General features: G+C 39.3%; 1 protein-coding gene across 3 annotated transcripts; it reads right to left on the reverse strand.

Annotated features, from left to right (window-relative positions):
• Positions 1-1,491: 1,491 nt before the first annotated feature.
• Positions 1,492-16,663, reverse strand: ttc14 (tetratricopeptide repeat domain 14). Of its 3 annotated transcripts, XM_067513398.1 has the most exons (12): positions 16,043-16,661; positions 15,462-15,586; positions 14,664-14,863; positions 13,210-13,294; positions 12,339-12,468; positions 12,113-12,268; positions 11,043-11,114; positions 10,755-10,874; positions 9,650-9,772; positions 8,504-8,621; positions 6,395-6,504; positions 4,621-6,251 (listed from the first exon to the last, which is right to left on the reverse strand). In XM_067513398.1, exons 1-12 carry the CDS (start codon positions 16,174-16,176, stop codon positions 5,276-5,278), a joined length of 2,349 nt encoding a protein of 782 aa, XP_067369499.1. In that variant the 5' UTR covers positions 16,177-16,661; the 3' UTR covers positions 4,621-5,275. The 3 variants fall into 3 exon arrangements, 2 of the variants coding, with proteins under 2 accessions (XP_067369500.1, XP_067369499.1); XM_067513399.1 differs by lacking the exons at positions 4,621-6,251; positions 6,395-6,504 and adding an exon at positions 1,492-1,868 and having other exon boundaries at positions 16,043-16,663; XR_010915028.1 differs by lacking the exons at positions 4,621-6,251; positions 6,395-6,504 and adding an exon at positions 1,737-1,875 and having other exon boundaries at positions 6,901-8,621; positions 16,043-16,663.
• Positions 16,664-17,544: the final 881 nt, after the last annotated feature.

A 17,544-nucleotide genomic window follows, 5' to 3' on the forward strand; every position in this document is an offset into this window, starting at 1 on the left:
TCTGTACAAGTTACCACCACTTCAACAGACACTGTAAGTTAGTGGAATCGTAGCGTAGTGCGCTTTGCTGGATTTGCTGATGCCCCTCAGGGCTACTTCTGGAGGACTACAGAAATTATTTTAAGAAGTTTGAGTGTCTTTGGAGTATTGTGACAGCGCTGAGACGGGGGCCAGTGACAGCAACAGGCTGAGAGTCTGATTGAATGGCAGCAGAGGACCGTACATCTTTAAATTCCTCATTATCCGCTAACACACAGACACCACGTCTGCTCCTATTCCATTACTTACTCCTGCGTATTGTCATGCTCCGAGAATTCAATGTAGTACCTTTTATTGTAGAAAATGAAAAATGTAATTTCCCCTACTCTCTCTCCCCCTCTCCTAACACTAATTTAAAATGTCTCATCTCTCTCTGCGTGTTCAACAGTCTGATTGCCTCAGTGCTGAAGAAAGAGGCCTAAGAGGAGGAATCCCCTCTCTTTGTGAAAAGGAGTCCAGGTGGGAGCAGAAAAGGAGGAGGAGGAGGAGGAGGAGAATGGAGTGGGATGATTCATGAAGGCGAGAATCTGCAGCTTCATCAGAGTCGGTCAAGCAGGACAGCTGCTGCTGCCGCTGACCTCCAGAACTAATGGACAGACCCTCACCTTCAAGGACCAAAGGTCTTCTTATTCTTTCCCCTCCAACAGTCACACCGCCCTCCCTGCTCCAGGGAGTCTTTCTTTTCTTCCTCTGCCACTTTTTCACTCTCAGCGTATTGCAACAGTGGAGGGTCAGGACTTAACCTGGCTGAGGAGTAAAGTCCTCGAGGTCTGCAGAAAAGGACAGTGATAAGGTGTCTCTGTGCCCGGAGATTATCAACACGTGGTAATGTGAGAGAATGAGTTGTGCCAAATTTGGGGTCGCGAGGTTAACAACAAAAAACATAACTGTGGGCTCCTTCAGGGGGCACAAAATAGCAACAGAACCTAAAATAGTTGTGTTTATTAATATACTGTATCATACAATATCAAGGAGGCACATTTATTATTTACTTACGCCTGAAAGGTGGATAAAGTGGAGTCATGCCGGTTTACTCATCACTACATCTGTACAGTGTATTTTGAAACTGTGGCTGTTTTGTGTGTTTGGTACTAAAATGATTAAGTGTCGGTGTAAATGTTCTGTTATAGCATTGTTCACGTAATAGTGCAGCGTCCATGTGAGCATTTTCTTCTTTTATTTTCTCTCTTATAAAACTGTAAATTCACTTTAGTTTGTATTGGTGAGACAAATCACCTTTGGCTCTTAACTGTGATAAGATTTATTTGTAATTTTTGAATAAATTTTAAAGAAAATGTTTTTCTTGTTATTACACCAACAAAACTAGTTTCAGCTGTGATGTTTCCATAGTTCCTTATAACACATATTTACAGAATATTGCAGTGTAAATCTGTTGTTGTTGTTCTGGTAGTAAGAAACACTCAAATTCACAATTTTTGTTGTTTATTAAAGTTATGAAAACAAATGGGGGATAAGTAGAGATGTAGATATTACTACTATTATTATTATATAATATATAGTGTTGCTGGTTCAGGGACCCAGATCTTCTAGCAGCATTGCTGCTACAAAGAACGACAAATGCTTCATTTGAAACGTTGGGTGTTTAAGAACCATGTTGTCTGTTTTCACTCACAGATGGAGCTAAATATCCTTTCGTTTAAAATGCATTTTCTTTCTCAAACAAAAGCAGGCAGTGTATTTTGCACTGATGAGGACTCGACCTTGTGTCCTGTTCCCTCTCCTGAAAGCCACCAGGGGTGTCCACAGGCAGTGTTCCACTGCCCTCCAGTGGAGGGCTTCCGAACTGCAGGTATCTTCTTTAAAGTCACCTGTAACCTGAGGAACAAGCCGGTACAGAGGTTTTACTCTCAGCATTGATGTTTCTTTAATTAATTTCTTTCTTTTACTGATGTAAAGTTATACTAATGTATAAATTCAAACACACACACACACACTTGTGAGCAACTGACAAATGCATAGTTACCAAAACCACGACACTAGAAATTTGAGCACAACCTGAAAAGTTTCTTTAACTATTATTTTGTTACCGCTTGCAAAATGGACGAACAGTATTTTGTACGATGTTGAGCACGTCTATGCAGGAAAAGTAGTAAGTTGCTTCACTTTGTGCAGAGATATGTGACAGAAACATAACACACATTATAACATTTTGGATTAAGGTATCAAAGCTCAGTTAGGGTGACTAAAAGTACATTACTACTTTTCACTGTAAAAATGTGTAAAATTCTAAAGGCAAAACTGTTGGTACTCGTGTCAAACTGTACCATATACTTTATTGGACGTGTGCGGCCTGTAGATGAAGATCTCAACGCAACACATTATGAGGAGATTACAGTATTGCACGCGGGATTTTTGTCTTTTACATTTTCTCTTCTGTCCAGGGTTTGGCAACTATAATTGAAATTGTGGAGAGAAATACTAGTAATAAACGACAGAATAATCCATGTGCTCAGTGATGCGTCTTGCCAAGGCCCCAAACTCCTCCACTGCCTCTTTAAAGGAATAATGATGACCCACAGAAAGAGCACTCAGTGAGACCAGCTGCAGCATCTCCTGGAGTCATTTTTTCACAGATTAAGATGTCAGGCATCTGAGACAGACAGGACGGGATCAGGAGTCTCCATGTACAGTATTAGATGGAGGCGGCTTTTTTGGCATCTGTATTTTAATGGTTAATCTGCTGTAACAAGATAGATGCAGCCTCTCTGCTGCATCGCTGGTGATGGGACCAGTAATGATGCAGGAGGAAAGCGAGACATTGGCAGCTAAGCCTGAAGTAAGCTACTTGGAGCTACATGGAGTCGCACGGCTGGTCGAACTGTCCAGTTATTAAATCAAACGTGACACCAAGTAGCTTAAAGCACCAATAAGCCTTATGGCCTCTTTGGCTTTAATTTGATACGTTGAGGGATGAAAGACCAGCAGATGTGTTATAGACCATCCCACTGTTTGTGGGTTAATGTTAATGTGGGTTGATGGTTAACCTTCACCATCAATATCTTGTATTTTAACATTAAGCAAATAAATGTTGTAAATATTAGACTGGAATGAAAAAGGTTGTATTTGGTTTATACAGTTTGCCTTCATCGTAGCTCAACATTATTCTAGTTCTGCTTCCCCAGGGCCCAGAAAAAAATGCACTTGTTTCATTCGGGACAAGGTTTGATCATCTTCAGTCGTATAACAGAGACCGTTCACTTTCTGATGAAGACCATGCAACAGATCCATGTGTGAAGCTTGTTTTGTTATCTGCTCTTCCCCAGGTCAAAAATGAACTATAGCAAATAGTTTTTGTTTTTATTCTTTCTTATGGGTCTAGATCTAAACCAAATCAGGAGAAGTTAACGTTTTTCATAAATTATTTTAAAAACACCAACCCTACCGACTTTCTAATGACTTTGAGGCTTTAAATGATGATTCGAGCTTGTCGATGCATACGGCAAAAGTTCATGCTGTGACTAATCACATCAACATAAATAGAATGTGAACATTTCTATGAATTTTCATGACAATTCATTCGATTCAGCTGTTGAAACATACAGGTCTGGATGCGACACATGGGCCAATATAATATGAATAGTTAATATGAAAGATGAATATCCCTCAGAAAATAGGCACGATTCCCTCCATGGCTGGCCACCGCTTGAGATGCATAACAATATGTTGATTTTATTATTGGTGTGAACGAACCCTGTGATAGAAAACCACTTTTGGGTGGGTGGGGGGTGGGGGGTTTAAGTCAGGTAAGTGTGGGAAAGGAAAGCCACACAAGTCAGCAGTACTTGTACTTCCTTAGACTTCAAACAGGCCTGGTATACAGTAGCTTCCATGCATGTTTAGGATCAATATCCTGCTGGAAAATGAATCCTCTTCCACACATATTACTAAGCCAGAAGGGGCAGCATGTCTCTCCAAAATACAGGGGCATTTCTCTGTGGCAGGTGTGTCGCTGAACCTGTGCAAGTCACTTGAAACAGCCCCACAGCCAAATATTTCCACTACCAAGTTTGACTGGAGGTTTTCTTCCCTGTTGCATTTACATCATCGTGGACTGGCCTTGAAAATGAAACCTCTTCGCAACCCTCATGTTGAAAGTTTAACTCTTTAAAAGTGTCCGTTTGACCTCAGATGATGCCGTTCTTAGTTGTGAATGTGGAGATCTTTCGATCTGCACACACTTTCTGTCACAAAGAGGCCAAACACAATGTTAATCAGCATAAAAGTCACTTATGTACTTAGAGATAAGAGAACCACATGGGGGCTATAGTAATTTAGTGTAGTTAAACCAATATAGTGCACGCAATACAAAAAACATAAATGCCAGAAAATATTTGCAAGATGCTGAAAAAACACTGAAAAAAATACACGAAAATGTTTTTTCAAATATGGTGGATGTAATTGCTGCAACGGAGCACGTTGAAGACACACTCGGTCTCAGAGTTATGGGGCTAGAAACCAGATCCCATTGCACTATAAAACATTAGTGGAATTAAAACTGATAAAGGAAAAAAAAATATGCGAAGAAACATCAGACCACAGCAATTTAAATGACACAGCAGGTCGTTTTAACACTTCAAATGCTTTATTCATTCATCTGAGTTGATTTCACTACAGGTGTTGGGATATAACTTGGAACATGTGCGGCCTGTAAAGCTAGAAATAAAGTACTGTAGTACTAACAGTCAGGTCATCCGGGAAGAGTCTATCAAGCCACTGAAAGACTAAAGAAAATGGCACAAGGTAGCAAACATAAGGCAGTTTTCCAGAAACAGAAAGCCTCATCAATAAAGTCTGTAAGACCTGCTGAATGATGTAATAACTTGTCAAAATGTACACAGCAATTAGCCTCTTAAAGGAAAGAACCAATTATGTTCTCAGATTATTTCAGAAAGTTAGTTTTCATTATGATATAGTAGGTGGAAAATGTTTTTTTATTGTGAATGACCAGTTATTTTATTTTTTCTATTTTAACACACTGTATGGAATATGATTTTCCGACTTTAATTGTGGCTTCAACCCATTCAGATGGACACTTTCCGACATTTTGAGCAGATATTATCCAGCAAATACTGCAGTTGCTCTCATTTCAAAAGAAGATGACTAACACTTCAGCAACATGTGTCCATTTCACAGGTGCAGTCCAGACAATACGAATTTCCATTCCATCCACCCATGTTGCTTTTCCTTTAACACTTGTGTTTGGCAAACTTGGGAGTTATTTTTTTGGCCTGACTCCTTTCTCCTTCTCAAACTGGGCAATCTGATTGAAAATATCCATCAGGTTAACGGGCAGGTCTTTTTGAGGCCTCCCACCTGGCACTGAGGTCAAATCACTCTGTTTGTTAGGATTTCCAGCACTACCTGATATTTTACCAAGTCCTCTGCTACCCTCTTCCTCCCCCTTTCTACTTTCCCCATCTCTTTTATCCTCTTCTACCTCATGAAGTTCCTCCCTTCCCCTGTTCTCATACCTACCACCATCAAAGGAGCTCCTTTTGGATGAATCCTGTCTCATTCTGGTAGCAGAACCACACTTTCCTGAATATTCCGATTGGAAACTTGATTTCCGTGAATACTCGGACTCAGCTGAGGAGCAGGACACTCTCCTCTTACTATTCTCGTCTAAGCTACTCCTCCTTTTAGACTCACTGTCTCTCCTGTTATTGTCCTTCCCGCTCTCTCTGCTCTTATCCCGTCCTTCTCTACTCCTGCTCTTCCTCCTCTGTCTTTCTGGGCTTCTGCTTAGACTGTTTTTCATTCTCTCTGTGCCACTGTCCTCTCTCCTCCTTCTCTTTCTATCTCTATGCAGTGAGTCAGACTCTCCATCCTCCGAAGCTCCTGACAAAGAATAAAGCCGGCAGATTCTTTTCTTGTCTGTGTCCTCCTCATCGCGCTCTCCAAAGCCCTTCTGATTGAGAAAGGTAGCCGAGGTGTTGGGAGGTGCCGGATACCACTCCACCTCATCCTCATCTTTCTCCTTCCTCTCCATCTTGCTCTTACCCTCCTCACTCCTCCGGCTCTCCCTTGACGAGATCCTGCGATGCCGTTTACTTCCACGCTCTGACCTTCTCTTCTTCTTCTTCTTCTTTTTGGACCTTCTGCGAGAGGAGGAGGAGGATGAAGACGAGCTCCTGGAGGAAGTGGAAGATGATGAAGAGGAAGAGGCTGATCTCTTCCTCTTTCTCTTCATCCTGAGGAAAACATATTTCCTGATGATCTAAAGCTAATACAGCTGATTTGTTTTTGTTATGTTTGTTTAGTTTAGTTATGAGGTGCTTTACGGGCTGTATACATGATTTACCTGTCACACCATTAAAAATCATAGACAACTCACCTCTTCTCCTCTTTTAGGATCTTACGCAATTTGTCTGCGCTGGTCGTCTGCCTGCTCTTACTTTTCACCTCTTCCTTAGCCAACGCTTCTTCACGCAGGCGAATCGATTTCTTTATGGTTGCCAGGCGAGGCAAGACAAGGCATGACGTTGCCAGGCAAAAGCCCACAGTGACAGATTCAAACATTTAAACCCCATGATTCATGGCATGCAACAGAGAAGCCAATTAAGGCATCCAGTCATATGTTTATTCATTATTCATATCAGAGTGAAGAAGTATGGGAAGGAATACGAACGGCAACAGTTTGTGAATGGAACAATCGCGCAGCAATAATGACAGAATAATGGAGATTTTTATGGAAAGTCACACATTGGTAAAAGAAGAATTGGTGTGATCCAAGAACGCGGCAGCCAGTATGGAAGAAGATTGAAGGACAGAGGTGCAAAGCAGAGATGTGTAGAGAACACAAACATTTGTTTCGCATTGAGACAGACGGTTTCACATTACCATGTTTGAAGGAGGGACACGGCACAGACCGGTGTCCAGAGGAGTCGTCAATGTCATTGTGCAGTTTGTTTTTTTCCACCCCCACAATGCAGGTGACAAGACCGTAGCAGTCGAAGGGTGAAGGGGCAGAGTCCCAGGGTTGCAGATACACACACACACACACACCAAAACACTTCATCAGTATTACAAATCATAGTATTAACAGCATGTGTCTACTCACTCATTTTTACAGCATCAAATGATGTCATAGTACATATACATGTCCAAAAACTTTATGGTTCTAGTTCAGATACTTTTAAAGTGCACAGTAGCTACACAAACATGATCATTCTCATTTGTTTAGACCTAATAATGCATGGTCATGTTCATTAACTGCACTTCGATCCAACCAGCTTCATTTATCATTTATCCAAGGTAAACAATAATCTCAATCTCTCATAGTCTCACATTTCGATCCAGTCTGTTTAACACAATTTTTTTTTTTTGCTATGATAAGGTAATCATTGGAAAAATACCGGGAGCCTGTTTCACAGGCTACATTAGAAAAATATTAAACTTGTCTTTTAATGTTTCTTTCTAAATGCCTTCTGAAACAGTTGGCAGCCAGTTAAGGAAATGACCATTATTGATTTAGCTTTGAAGTCACTGGCTTTCTAAAACTTGCTGCTTGTTTTGGAAGTTTGCCTTTTAGTTTTGCTCCAAGTAAATCAGATCAGGTGATCTGACTTGGCCTCTGCATGACATTCCACTTCTTTGACTCATAAAATATTGGCCTGGTTTCACAGTATGGCTGGGTATGGTTTGTCACTGTCCCCTTGCACTTTAAGGAACCACACAATCAGTTTGGAGGCTTTTAGATAAATCAGGGAAGGTAAAATAGGCCTGGACACTTCAGAATCCATTCCCCAAAGCCATAGCACTACCTCCACCTTGCTTCACATCTGGAACCGGTTGGTCTTGGTTCCTCTGGTATTCCTGTTTTTCAAGATTACCAGGGCATTAAACCCCCTGTCTTTTCTATGGTGAAGTCTTCTCTTTATGATTCACTTTGACACACAGATATGACTTTGAGGGTGTTCTTGACTTGCACAGCTGTTGTGAAAGGACTTTTTCCTTGCCAGGTAAATAATTCTTCTGTTGCCCACCATAGTTAATTTTGTAGTCAGAAGTGAAACGTTTTGCACTGGCCAAGTAAATAACCAGACCCAAATCCACCTGGGTTTTACATTCTAAAGACAAAATGGCAGGTAATACAAAAGCAACCTAAAGATAGAAAGAGTCCATTGACTGGAAAGGATTTGCAACCGGACACATCCAGGAAAGACAGCTGACTGAAATATCTGCATTTATAGCTGCTAACTCCTCCACCAAGCTTAGCATTTGAGACAAACTAAAAATTAAACAGTTGCACAGTCACAATCACTCAGCTGTTTTTTGCAAAGCTGTGTATCCACAAGCACCGTCTTGATATCGGATTCTAACTGGCTTTAAGGTGCATAGGAAAATATAGCCCCAAAAAGCCACACAGTGATATTGAAAGCCTGAAATAAAAAAGTGCATATGCAAACATTCTCAAAAGCCTGGTGTGTTGTGACCCGCTCACCTGTATGGTGTCTGTAATCTTATGCAGAGCCTCCTGTGCCTCAGGGTTTGAATCATCTAGGGACAGAGCTCTCCTGTACAATCCCTCTGCTGTTACTAGTTTCTCCTGTCCTTCAAGCCTAGATGCACACATAAACAATAAAACTGAGTCAGAAATGACTTGAACTTTACTGATTCAATTATGGAAACAAAGCTGACCTTGCTTCTTTTAATTCCAAAGCAGAATCCTATTTTTCTTTTGTCAGTAATTTCAATGCTGCAGAGGTGTTAAATGAGCCTGTGAACATTTTGTGTTGAATCTATAACATACAAGTCTAAATAGTACTAGTATGACAAGTGTGAAAAAAGCGTGAGGAAAGAAATGACAGAGAAAGAAATGACTAGGGTTTTTTATGTATTTAGGTGCTGCAGAGGAGTTATTAACTGGGAACGTCCCATTACCACTTTTCCCAGAAATAGACAATAGAGACACTGGCAAGACACTGCTGGTGCAAATAGTTGTGGGGACACACCTTAACTAACTTCTGAGGTAGACAAATCCACAAATTAACTCTGTAGATAGCGGTAACCAACTTAAAATTAAATAAAATAACTAAAACAAAGTGAATTCGGGTAAAGTTGTGTAGATCTCCCTTGGTTGTTTGTAATGTTGTAAATTTGAAATGTTTAAAATAATATGAGAATTGCTGTTTGCAACTGCATCTGCAACTTGCTGTTTGTTGCTGTCACTTACCACCTCTAAAATAACCACCACCATTGTTTACCACCGTCTACCTGCTCAACCAACATGAGGTTACCACGGTATTGAGTGTGGTGTCAGAAATGTTTTTCTGAGTATGATTACAATTACACAAGGGCATTATCAGAGCCAATACTGGTATCGGTATCAGGACATCTGTAGGACTTACAGCAAAATAAACACAGCTGCATCTAACAGTACACATGAGACATGTGTCATCAAAAAGCACAAGCATTTGCAAACTGGAGCTAAAAGCAAGATGGAGCTTTTTGGAATTTACCACAACAACCAAGACATATACATCTTTGAGGAAAATGCATTCTATGTCAATACTTTTTTCAATTTTTAGATTTTAGCTCCTAGAACTGTTATCAGTATCAACATTTAAGGTAAAGTGCAGTCACTTACTGTTTTCCTCGCTCCACCAATGTCTGGCAGAGATACTTCTTGGCATTGCGATGTTCTGGACAGTTTTCCAGAGCCAGTTCAAAGTCTGTAATAGCCTTCAGGAAGCTCCCTTTGGTAGCATACCTGAGAATGAATGATGAGGCAAATAACTTACAGTCAGCACAAATCCAAAAATAATCCAATCCAACTGTCAAACAGCTTAAATCTGTTTTATTATATAGTTTTACACACTACATTTTAACATTACTAATGGATTTAACCTTTTAATTTTCAGTTTAAAATGATTCACAAAAAATATTTTTGCATGATTTCTTTGTCAAGAGTTCAAACACGTAAAGGGATGCATTTTTGTGCCACATCCCATTTTTACTTTGCTACATTCATTAAATAAAATATGGCATTAATCGTATCATTCCAAATATTGTTTCTCATCTTCTTTCAAGTTCACTGATACATAATTCTTATGTGTGCTATTCGTTTTTTTCAGTCAAATCATTTTGAACGTATGCCTAATTAAAAAAATCTGAATATCAAATGTTGAAAAAAGAAATATGAACACAAAGTGCTGATGTGAAATTCAAAATGAGCTTATATATATTTTTTTTTTTTTCAGTTTTAAGTGGTCAGTTCGTTTTGGAAAATTGGTATGTATTTTTAGTTAATGGCATTGTACCTTTAAAAAAAAAAGTGCAAAGACTGAAGTAAACTAAACACAGTAGATATGATTGATGTGAAACTAAACATGTATATATGATGGTTGCATGTCTAATAAGTCTAAAATGTCCACTGGATAAAGGCTCTTGTATAATTGGTAAATATTATATAGTATTGTAACGTCAGACACGGGGTGTGGCCGCCTACCGACCACAGGGTCAGAGGTTTATGCTGTGCTGAATTGTCCCTGGGCAAGACACTGAACCCCCAACAGCCCACTCCCATCCCCAGCCGCGCAGTGCCAGTCCTATGCCCAGTATAAATTGGGGAGGGTTAGTTCGGGAAGGGCATCCGGCATAACAACTGTGCCCAATCAACATGCGGACAAATGAGCCGCCGTGGCGACTCAGAACTCACAGGATTAGCAGAAAGGACAAAAGAATAAACTCACAGTGCTCCCCGTGCCACCAGGGCCTCTACATTACTAGTGTCAATTTCCAAGGCTTTGTTATATTCATTCATGGCTTCTACGTGGCGACCATGTTTAAAGTGGTCCACACCAGCACGAACACTAAAAGAACAAAGACATTGCAGATGACAGGTTTAAGTAATATTACATTTGAAGTCATAAGAAGCCAGAGTAAGAAACATTGCACAGTTTATCAGTGTCACAATAAGATGTCAATTAGGGACAGTTGTCATCAATTAGCAGTGGTCAAAGCTAAATGTTATTCATTACCATTTTAAGGCCCAGAATGCTGACTGCTTCTTCCTGATTGCAATAGCAAAATCCGCCTCTTGGAAAAGCTTACTGTGGGGGAAAAAAAAGCTTCTTTCATAGTGCAGCGTGTAAAATAATTGTGCAGAAAACAAGTTATGTTATATTAAGGTACAAAGCATTGAAAGTTGTCCATGTTTTGTTTGGTTGCACTTGCAGTGGTGTGCACATAATATTTAGCATATTTAGCTTGAGAGGTAACACTTTGTAATTACATAACTATAGGAGCTGTAGAAATCCTATGACATACTCCTGCTGTTATTCACGACCTGTAAAATCAGCTTACGCTTTAGTTCAGGAGTCATTAAATCAAAAACTCAAAAAATGAGACTCCTTAAGATTAGTGCATCCTTTGCTGTCACTCAGACCGGAGCAGCAATTCTGTAGAGTTACAAAGCCAGCTGTCTCAGTTTTCATTGGAGACGCCTGTACATGTGCGAGCTGAGCTTTGCTAATCAAGAGCTGGAATATCGGCCGTAACAGATAAAGAGCCAACTAATGCCTAAAAAGCAGTGGTCATGTTACCTTTGCTGATATAAAAATGTCAGTCATTTCACCTCCCCCCCTTTCGCTTTTCTGTGTGGGGGCTACACATTAAAACAAAGTAATACCGTGCTTCCATAGAAGTCATAACATTAGTCACATATCAGCAATCATTACTGTGTGGGTTCAGGGACATTACCAAGTCCAGGTGACCTGGATATGGGATGCGTTCAGAGCCCAGTATGCGTCACTATGGGTAGGCATTTATTTTTTGTTATTGTTGTGTTATACTTTACAATGCTTAGAATACGTATATTAGTATAAAGTCCTTGTAAGTGGCGTCATCCTTTGATATGGCACATAGGGCCTAGTTGCTAGGGCACAGCCTATTATTTTAATAAATACATTTGGTAATAATGTTTCGAGTTTATCAAATAAAATTGTAAATAATGCAGAACACTAAAAAAATATATGAATATATTCTTTGGTCATATTGCCCAGATTTATTGTGTTTTAAAATGAAAACATAAGAACAGAAAGAGTCTTACCTCTGCAGTCCTCTCATCATTGACGGTGGATGGGTGTCACTAATTCCCACTTTCTCCAACAAGTAGTCCACTACAGAAGGGTTGTGGTAACCATGGCAACTACTCAGTATACGCTCGTACGTTTCGCTGGAGTCGTTGGCTGCGCAAACACTACGACTGAATAAGAGGAGGTGAGTGAATTAAGCGTTAGTAACAGTTAGTTTTATAGAGCATTTTTGGCTCTTACCTGTAGTGTATGGGCAGCTCTTCCTGGGTAATGACTCCCAGTTTGATGTGTTGCAAGCTGGGAGACAGAGAGGCCGGGTGGAGGGACACTGTGACTTTCTCCTGGTAGCGGTCAATGTCTTTTACTCCAGCTACCGAACATGAAAATACAGAGCTCAGGGGAAGAATATTTGCTTTTTATCTAATCTGTTATACATGTAGAGTGACAAAAACGGCGGAAAACACATTGTTCCACAGGTGACATTGAAGGAGGTCTAATTAAGGGATGGATTTTAAGTATGTAAATTGATCTGATCTTGCACAAACCCCCGATCACTGCCTGTGTTGCAACATGCAGTCATATTGAGAAAAAAAAATGAAAAGAAAGCAAATTCTGTCTCGAGTGCAACAGAATCTCAATAACGCATCTAGGCTTCATTTTCACCACACCATAACCGTAACCTCTCGATAAAACAAGATGCGGGAAATATGATCCTAGGTGGTCAGTTCGAATAACAGTCATAACTAAGGAAGCATTTCAGACGCCAAAACAGCATCTGATAAGCGTTCTATGACCACAGATTTGATTTGAGAATGCAGTGGACTGTAAGATGACATCAGATTATGTGACAGTAAATGTTGAGCCACATACAGTTTCCCACAAACAACCTTGTAATTTGTTCCATTGCTTCACTGTTGTGCCAACACAATGGTCTGTTTGAAATGAATGAGGGATCACTATTTGTATACATCCATAGGAGTCTAAATAAGGATTTCCTGAAAATGTATGCTCTTCATAAAAGGGCTGACAATAAATGTTTCTGGGATTCTTTGGTGCAGTAAATTGGTGGACATATTGGAATACACTGTGCAAAAGAACACAGGACATTAACCTCTGATGATGTCACCAATCTGGTAGTAGGACAGGGGATCATCATGGTTGCCAGTGGAAGGAATTTCTCTGATGTGACATAAAGCCTGAAGGTAGAAAAGTAGAAAACAAAGACAAAATTAAAATTAGAGCTTGTAATATAGTCAAGAAAAATTTGGGGAGGGAAGGAGAAAGGCAGCTGTATAATATTTGTTCTTGCCAATTAAATCTACTTAGAACCTAAGACTGAAACAAATCAAGAGGACTTGTTCAGAGGAAACCGAACTGTTTCTGCAAGAGAGGAGGAAATAAAACAGCCACATGAAAACAGATCGACTCCTCCACATGTTCTCAGAATGGAAAAAACAAACAAAAAGATTTCTAATATGAATTTCACAGTTCTGCACATAATATTTTACAAAATATTTTCGGCTTATTCATGTTCCTATAGGTTTGGGTTCAGATGGAGATTCTAAAAATGTACGATTTGAGATGCAACAAACACAAGCTAAAATCTTAAGACTGGTAGATACATGTAATGTTTATTATTTTATTGGTTAAATCATAATGATTAATTAAAAATCAGACAGTATACTGACTAGAACATAGACTGTTCAAAGGAAATTTATTTGGGGTGCATCTCTGAAACTCTAAAACAAAGCAATAATAATAATTATTATTTAGTCTGACATTCTGAGGAAACAAATGTGACAGGATATGCTGCATGTTGTTTTTCAAACCATGTTCTCTGAAATGTTGTTAATGGTACCAGTGTGGGTCCACACAACTAAAAAAAGGAAATTCGCAAACGTAAATAAAGCAAGTTCTATGAACTGCTGGAGAATTGCCACTCCAACTCATTTCTTTGACGCTTCGGGGAACGAGATTACCAGAAGGCAAATGTAATGTACAGTGTGTAATTCATAGCTATGAGGCAAACACAGCATAATAAGTCCTAAATCTTTGCCTACACGAGATCTCAGTCTGTGCAGATAACTTAAAGAGTCGTTGTTTACTTTTACTGGCAGCCAGGGATTGTCTCTCCAGAAAGTATTTAAAGCCTTTTACACAATTATTATTTGGAAACTGGCCAAAATGAATTGAATGTAGTTAAGTGCAGAGACGCCATTCAAGAAGTGAACAAAACCTGAGACCGAGTCAACTGTTCGTCTTCCAGTATCACAATGACTCAAAGCACACACCCAAAATAAAACTGATGTGGATTCAGTACCAGTCTCTGTCAGTCCTTAACATTAACTGCCCAAATCCAAGTGTGCAAAGACGAAAAGTTGCAATTGATGCCAAAGGAACTTCTACAAAGTAGAACTTCTATAAAGTATTGAATCAGGGAAAAAATACACTGTGCAAAAAGTTAAGGTGTCTGAAGAGCAACTGACACAAATCAGTTTTTTTTTTCAGTTAGAAGATTTAAAACAGGTGTCATGTATGTTCAGTTGACTTAGCCTGTTGACCTACCGACAATTCTAAGTCTTCTATGTCTCTTTTCAGTCCCCCTGCCATGCACAGCAGAGTCAAAAAGAAGCCGTATTCTCTAATGTTGTTGATCTTCCCCACCACAACGTCTCCTTTTTCCAAGTCTCTATACAGCATGGATCGTCTTTCTTCATATGTCACCTCCATGAATATTTCCATTGGTGGCATGATGGCATATGGCTCTGGGAAGGAACAGGCAGAAAGCTGAATTAAACGGGTTACTTACACAGACACATTTCTCTCAGCTGTCATCATCCCTAAATTTACTGAGAAGATTTCATATTTTCCCCTAGTGTCTACCCAACGTCAACACTTGTGTAAAAAAATAACTGCCAGATTTATCAATTAAAAAAAAGACCTGTTATTAACAGTCCTAATGACGACAGTTAAATTTAAATCTGGCTGTACAGTATTAGGGTAAGATTGTATTGATCCCAAGGGGGGAATTCAGTTGTTACAGCAGCACAGTGACAGGTAGATAGGAAGAACAATAATGCCCGATAAAGAATAAGGCAGTATGTGGGTAATAAGTAATCAAAGTAAATAGAAATATTAAAGCAATAGTCCTACACATAATAAGTATGCAAAATGGGTTTTTAGTAGGTTAGTTCAGTTATACAATTGTGTGCTGTCAAGTGCTAACGGACAATAACTGTCAGCTTTGTGTCAAAAAGATTACCTGGGGAACATCAGTGTAAAACCAAATAATTATTTTTCCATGAAAATATAGATATATTTTTGACTTTTTGACTGTCTTAGTGTGGTGAAACTAATGCCCACCTGTGGCCACCTCCTCCTCATGCTCCTCTTGCTCAGGGGCAGTCTTCCATGATGGACAGAACAGGATGTCAGCTTTCCTGGCAATGAACTGCTCCACAAGCGGGGTGTCCTGTTTTTCACCCTTACTATACAGAAAGCAAACATTTAGCAGCATCCTTTTAAATAATAATCTTCGGACAAACTCTGTGGTCTGTAATGAACACTTAGTACAGCAGAAAACATCGTCCTTTAAAATAATAAGGCGATTCGGTAAAAACTGACAACACTGATTTTATTAGAGCTGCAATGTTTTAGTGATTCACACTCAAAACGAAATTTGTATTTTAGTCTTGGGCTGCAACAAGCAGCCAGAGTGATTTTAGGCACCTGAGACAAAAAGACATCCTCATAAACCTGAGAGGTGAACTGACTAGTTGATCAACTAAAATTGTATCAGCAACTATTATGATAATCAACTGATCATTCACCGAGAAACTTTGGATAAAAGCGTCTGCTAAATGACTAAATATAAATGTAAAATGTAGTATAAGAGTTGACCAGGAAAACCATGTGGCCCCGTAACTTGTAAGTTTCTGACTTACCTTTCATACGTGGTCTTGCACAGGTCTGATACAACAACTTGGAAGTCTGGGTTTTCCGTTTGTTCACATTTTAGTTTGTTTAACAATGACTCTCCGTGGTATGTCAGACACTGCCTCAACAAGTCTCTGTCCATTCTCTATTTTTCTTTACAGGACTGCAATCACATTGTTATACAACTCAAAAACACTGCTCATGTGATGCGCCTGTGGCTGTGGTTAATAGCATTTAGCAGTTAGCAGAATGTATAAAATATGTCGAATTAGTCTTGCACTACACATACGACTTTAGCAAAATATAGAAACGTTCAATTATTGAGAGAAGCCGGCGAAAACAGTTTACCAGACATAATATTGAGTGAAAATACAATGTGGCTCTGCGCAGTTTGGCTAGCTAACAATTAGCAAAACAAAGGCTGGTAGATCATCACAACTCTTCTGCACGTTGACATGTTTTATCTCGGTAAAAAAAAAAAAAAAATACTGCGACAGTTTTACTTATGCAAAGTTGCCCCCGTTTTTCTAAAGGCAAAAGAAAACTTTCGCAGCAGCTAACGCTAACTCAACTACTAACGTTTAATTTGTTTCGAGCACAGTCGGCAGCAGTACAGAAGTGAGCATGCGCAGGGTGTGTTCCATTGAAACTGTCCGAAGAAACGAGTTACTCCTAGGAACCATAGTGTCCACTGAGATGAATGAATGGGCTTGTTTATTCGAACTAAAACAAATAAACAAATTAGTAACTCGGGTAATTATTATTATGATTATAATTTTTAGCAGAACATCATATAGTTCAAATTCTACACAACCAGATACGTTTTCCAAAAGGGTGAAAATTTTGAAAAGAGGTAAAATGTTCAAGTGCGGCTTATTGCATGGCAAAATTATTTAGTTGCCCAAGGACACTTTGACATGTATCTGGGACTAGAGATTGAACCACTGACCCTGTGGTCCATGGATGACGGACCTTCCCACTGAGCTACAGCTGCCCGGCGTACATGACTGTACAGTATATTATGGTTTGGCTTTTGCAAGAGCTCATTAAGTAAAATGTTGTTTTCCTGGGGAAAACTGACTGAAATAACAACTTTCTTCTCATAAATTCTATTGAATAAACTAACACCGAAAACAGTTCTAATATCTATAAGACCCTTTTTGTTTTACAGTGGGATTGGTCCAATTGTGCTCCTTAAAACATTCAGGTTTCAGTGTTTGACTTCAGCAGCAATATTTTCATGTAAACTGATTTTCTCTGCTACTTATTCACTCCCCCGATACAATTTTCTGATCAAAGGGATACAAGACAGGTTCATTCAAAATTCCATTATCTTATTAATTTAAGCTCAGCACAGGGAATATTACATAAACACCTACATGGATCAGCTGGGAGGGGGCTGAGTACTATGTTTTCCAAATGTAAATGTATTTCATATCTGCATATTTCTCAAATTTGTATAACATTAAATTCACCATTTGGGGTTAAGGACAGTTGGTCCATGGAAAAA

This window comes from Channa argus, chromosome 8, assembly GCF_033026475.1.
Source record: "Channa argus isolate prfri chromosome 8, Channa argus male v1.0, whole genome shotgun sequence".
NCBI lineage: Eukaryota > Metazoa > Chordata > Actinopteri > Anabantiformes > Channidae > Channa > Channa argus.